The sequence below is a fragment of the Oncorhynchus clarkii genome, chromosome 2 (genome assembly GCF_045791955.1).
Source record: "Oncorhynchus clarkii lewisi isolate Uvic-CL-2024 chromosome 2, UVic_Ocla_1.0, whole genome shotgun sequence".
In the NCBI taxonomy this organism is placed as follows: domain Eukaryota; kingdom Metazoa; phylum Chordata; class Actinopteri; order Salmoniformes; family Salmonidae; genus Oncorhynchus; species Oncorhynchus clarkii.
Window position 1 is genome coordinate 28,899,745 of NC_092148.1, and position 5,438 is coordinate 28,905,182.

Here is a 5,438-nt window from a genome sequence, read left to right on the forward strand (position 1 = left end):
GGCATTCACAGGCTTACAATTTGCAGTATGATTTTGTGTACATGAAATATGATTTACACTGAGTGTACAAAACATTAAGAACACCTGCTCTTCCCATCACTTGTTAAATCCACTTCTATCAGTGTAGATGAAGGGGAGGAGACAGATTAAAGAAGGATTTTTAAGCCTTAAAACAATTGAGACATGGATTGTGTACATGTGCCATTCAGAGGGGGAATGAGCAAGACAAAAAAGTACCTTTGAACGGGGTATGGTAGTAGGTGCCAGGCGCGCTGGTTTAAGTGTGTCAAGAACTGCAACGCTGCTGGGTTTTTCATGCTCAACAGTTTCCTATGTGTATCAAGAATGGTTCAACACCCAAAGGACATCCAGCCAACTTGACACAACTGTGAGAAGTATTGGAGTCAACATGGACCAGGATCCCTGTGAAACACTTTCGAACACATTATATAGTTCATTCCCCGATGAATTAGGAAGGTGTTCGTAATGTTTTGTACACTCAGTGTAGCAGCATAGCAAGATATTAAATGTGTCTTCTTTTTTTTTCCAACTACAAAATACCTTTATGAAGCAATTCAAGTGTGAATCACTATTATATAGCCTGCCTGACCTTTGAAATGTATTTTTCATTAGGTCTGATAAACACAACATGATGCGTGTCACATATTATTGTCATATTCCTCTGTTTCTAATAACACTTGAAACACCCTGAATGAAGTGATCAGTTTGCACCTCTCTTTTCCTTTCTACTCTTTTACTGCTCATTTTCTTTCAAATGAAGTTCATTCTGTTAGACTGCAGGTTCCTCACATTACACCACATTATACGTCAAATGAAAGCGTTGCTAATTACATGTCAAAATAGGGCTAATTATTCCATTGGAAGGGTTATAATGAAGTCCTTTAGACAGAGGAATAGATACTGTAATGGCTCACTCCCTCATGTGGAGGGATTTCCCAGGTCAGACAAAAGGGCTGTGCAGCCAGCCATGCACTTCCAGTAACTGTTCGTCCATGACTCCTGCTGTTGGGTAATTTCCACAATTCTTTCAGATTTCGACTGAGGAAATAAATGATCATCAATTTTCAGTTATCCACCCTAAAGGAAAGACAAAAAAAACGATACAATTTCCCATTTTTGAAAACGGGAAAGTGGATTAGGTAATATGTGACGGGAATGCGCTCCATTGTCCAAATGAGGGGGGGGCATGATTGCACAATTGTGGCCAAAGTGTGTATAAATACCAGTGCACCGCAGTCTCACCACATGACAGAGAAGTCCCTCATCCGCTGACATCAAAAGGACAATCAATCAACTTTGGACTCGTCTAGTGCATTGAAAATTGTGCATTGGAGAGCGCCGCTTTTTGGGAAAATTGAAGAGCTCTGATCTTCATCATAAACTGTCACTTCAATTCCAACTGTTTTCAACAGGACTTTTAAATAGGCTATAACCTTCCTAACAAAACCGAGAATGAAGGCCTTCAGTGTTGCATTTGCAGTGGTGGTCGTCCTCGCATGTATGTTCATCCTTGAAAGCACCGCTGTTCCTTTCTCCGAGGTATGGCTAATTCTCCAACACTAACCCACTACAAACATGTGTGTATCGATTTTAGAAGTTGGTCATTACTCATTTGTACATAATGTCTTTGCAGGTGCGAGCGGAGGAGGTTGGAAGCATTGACAGTCCAGTTGGGGAACATCAACAGCCTGGCAGCGAGTCCATGCATCTGCCGGTACGTTCAATTGAGTGAATGAATTAAGTAATTACCTTTGGCAAATTAACATCTAAGTGGTTGCGTTTCACCCTTGGAATTGAATTAGCCCACGAGCGCTAGTTGTTAACCATTTGATTGTGAGCCATTAGCAAGGGCTTCAGGGCGAGCAGTGTGCAATGTGCTTGTGAAGGGGAGACTTGGACAAAAGTACTTACCATGTGCTTGTTCCCACCTTTTTCATGTTCTTTTCTTGGCGGGATACAGGAGCATTTCAGGTTCAAGCGTCAGAGCCACCTCTCCCTGTGCCGTTGGTGCTGCAACTGCTGTCACAACAAGGGCTGTGGCTTCTGCTGCAAATTCTGAGGACCTGCCTGCACTAAAACCATCTTATTAACTTATTGCCTTTAATTTCCCCCCTATTCTTCTACATTTCTTTTGGACTCTGTGGAGAAGATGCTATCTCATTGATGTCTTTCTCACTGCACAACCTCAGTCTTGTACATAAATGTTTTGTATCATGTCGTATATCTATTGTATAGCCTAATGACGCAGGAAAAAGACATAGCCAATTGAAATAAGTGGGGATTTTTATTTTCTATTGTGTAAATTGTTTTGTACATTTTCTAGTTTGTACATGTTTGCAATATTTTCTTTCTAAGATGTTGTTTTTGTAGCTATGATAATGATTTGTTAAATGATTTCTTACAGTGACACTTTTTTAAATATAAATAAACACATTCTTTGAATAACAAACATGGTTGTTTCTGAATTATGAATCTGCTATAGATGTGTACCCTGTGGCTAAATGTTCAGGCCTGACAGCCAGAGGCTTATTCAAATTAGTCGCGTCTGGGAATGGAATCCACAGTGCCTTCAGAAAGTATTCACACCTCTTGACATTTTCCACATTTGTTGTGTTACAGCTTGAATTTAAAATTGATTAAGTTGAGATTTTGTGTCACTGGCCTACATAATGTCGAAGTGGAATTATGTTTTTAGAAATGTTTACAAATTAATAAAAAAACAAAAAGCTGAAATGTCTTGAAGTAATAAGTATTTAACCCTTTTATTATGGTAAGCCTAAAGAAATGCCGTAGTAAAATTGTGCTTAACAAGTCACACAATAAGTTGCATGTGTGCAAGTCTGTGTGCAATAATAGTGTTTAAAAAACCCTAAAGTCGATGTCTGAGCCCCAACGGAAATCCAAGCCCCCATAGGAAAAAAAATTGCATAATAAAATCCCCATAAAAATCTGTCAGTTTAAGCTAGAGATATCTGTTTTTTTATGCATCTCCATCCACTGAATCCGCCGATGTCGCACTTCCACATCTGTGGTGAAAGGTGACAGAGCTATAGCAGTGTTTGTCAGACCATGAGACTTCCCGAAAATTGGTCTTCTTACAAAATCCTCTGTTGCGAAAACTTTGGCCTTCAAACTATTATGGAAAGATGAGACTCTCACAAACATTATGGTTTTCTCAATTTTTTCTGGGAAAGCTAGTTTGCCAACTAGTCTGCCAACTTCTGTCTGTAGCGTCTGAACCGTTTGGGCTAAAATGACTCCTCCATGGAAGGTGAGACTCTAACAAATACGTACATGTTGGTTGTTTTGCGCTAGGATGCCCACAGGCCTCACGGGACTCGTCTGAAGGTCCCCAGGTACTAGTTGAAAAAATTAATGGAAGTAGTATATATATGGAAATTGTTTAGTGCAAAAATAAGTGGTTAACTACATGTAAATATATACAGTTGAAGTCGGAAGTTTACATACATTAAAACTCGTTTTTCAACCTCTCCCCAAATTTCTTGTTAACAAACTATAGTTTTGGCAAGTCGGTTAGGACATGTACTTTGTGCATAACACAAGTCATTTTTCCAACAATTGTTTACAGACAGATTATTTCACTTATAATTCACTGTATCACAATTCCAGTGGGTCAGAAGCTTACATACACTAAATTGACTGTGCCTTTAAACAGCTTGGAAAATTCCAGAAAATGATGTCATGGCTTTAGAAGCTTCTGGTAGGCTAATTGACATCATTTGAGTCAATTGGAGGTGTACCTGTGGATGTATTTCAAGGCCTACCTTCAAACTCAGTGCCTCTTTGCTTGGCATCATGGGAAAATCAAAAGAAATCAGCCAAGACCTCAGAAACATAATTGTAGACCTCCACAAGTCTGGTTCATCCTTGGGAGCAATTTCCAAACGCCTGAAGGTACCACATTCATCTGAACAAACAACAGTATGCAAGTATAAACACCATGGGACCACGCAGCCGTCATAACGCTCAGGAAGGAGACACTTTCTGTCTCCTAGAGATGAATGTACTTTGGTGTGAAATGTGCAAATCAATCCCAGAACAACAGTAAAGGACCTTGTGAAGATGCTGGAGGAAACAGCTACAAAAGTATCTATATCCACAGTAAAACGAGTCCTATATCGACATAACCTGAAAGGCCGCTCAGAAAGGAAGAAGCCGCTGCTCCAAAACAGCCATAAAAAAGCCAGACTATGGTTTGCAACTGCACATGGGGACAAAGATGGTACATTTTGGAGAAATGTCCTCTGGTCTGATGAATCAAAAATAGAACTGTTCGGCCATAATGACCATCGTTATTTTTTGGGGAAAAAGGGGAACGCTTGCAAGCCGAAGAACACCATCCCAACCGTGAAGCACGGGGGTGGCAGCATCATGCTGTGGGGGTGCTTTGCTGCAAGAGGGACTGGTGCACTTCACAAAATAGATGGCATCATGAGGCAGGAACATTATGTGGATATATTGAAGCAGCATCTCAAAACATCGGTCAGGAAGTTAAAGCTTGGTCGCAAATCTGTCTTCCAAATGGGCAATGACCCCAAGCATACTTCCAAAGCTGTGGCAAAATGGCTTAAGGACAACAAAGTCAAGGTATTGGAGTGGCCATCACAAAGCCCTGACCTCAATCCTATAGAAAATTTGTGGGCAGAACTGAAAAAGCATGTGCGAGCAAGGAGGCCTACAAACCTGACCCAGCTCTGTCAGGAGGAATAGGCCAAAAAATCACCCAACTTATTGTGGGAAGCTTGTGGAAGGCTACCCAAAACCTTTGACTCAAGTTAAACAATTTAAAGGCAATGCTACCAAATACTAATTGAGTGTATGTAAACTTCTGACCCACTTGGAATGTGATGAAAGAAATAAAAGCTGAAATAAATCATTCTCTCTACTATTATTCTGACATTTCATATTATTAAAATAAAGTGGTGATCCTAGCTGACCTAAGACAGGGAATTTTTACTAGTATTAAATGTCAGGAATTGTGAAAAACTGAGTTTAAATGTATTTGGCTAAGGTGTATGTAAACTTCCGACTTCAACAGTATGCATTACCGTTCAAAAGTTTGGGTTCACTTAGAAATGTCTAAGTGAAAAGCACATTTCTTGTCCATTGAAAGAACATCAAATTGATCAGAAATACAGTGTAGACATTGTTAATGTTGTAAATGACTATTGTAGCTGGAAACTGCAGATTTTTAATGGGATATCTACATAGGCGTACAGAGACCCATTATCAGCAACCATCACTCCTGTGTTCCAATGGCACGTTGTGTTAGCTAATCCAAGTTTATCATTTTAAAAGGCTAATTGATCATTAGAAATCCATTTTGCTGTTAGCACAGCTGAAAACTGTTTTCCTGATTAAAGAAGCAATAAAACTGGCCTTCTTTAGACTAGTTG

General features: G+C 39.7%; 1 protein-coding gene across 1 annotated transcript; it reads left to right on the plus strand.

Annotated features, from left to right (window-relative positions):
• The first annotated feature begins 1,264 nt into the window (after nucleotides 1-1,264).
• LOC139366268 (hepcidin-like) lies at nucleotides 1,265-2,754 on the plus strand. Its single transcript, XM_071103554.1, has 3 exons — nucleotides 1,265-1,560; nucleotides 1,655-1,735; nucleotides 1,982-2,754. Exons 1-3 carry the CDS (start codon nucleotides 1,474-1,476, stop codon nucleotides 2,078-2,080), a joined length of 267 nt encoding a protein of 88 aa, XP_070959655.1. The 5' UTR covers nucleotides 1,265-1,473; the 3' UTR covers nucleotides 2,081-2,754.
• Nucleotides 2,755-5,438: the final 2,684 nt, after the last annotated feature.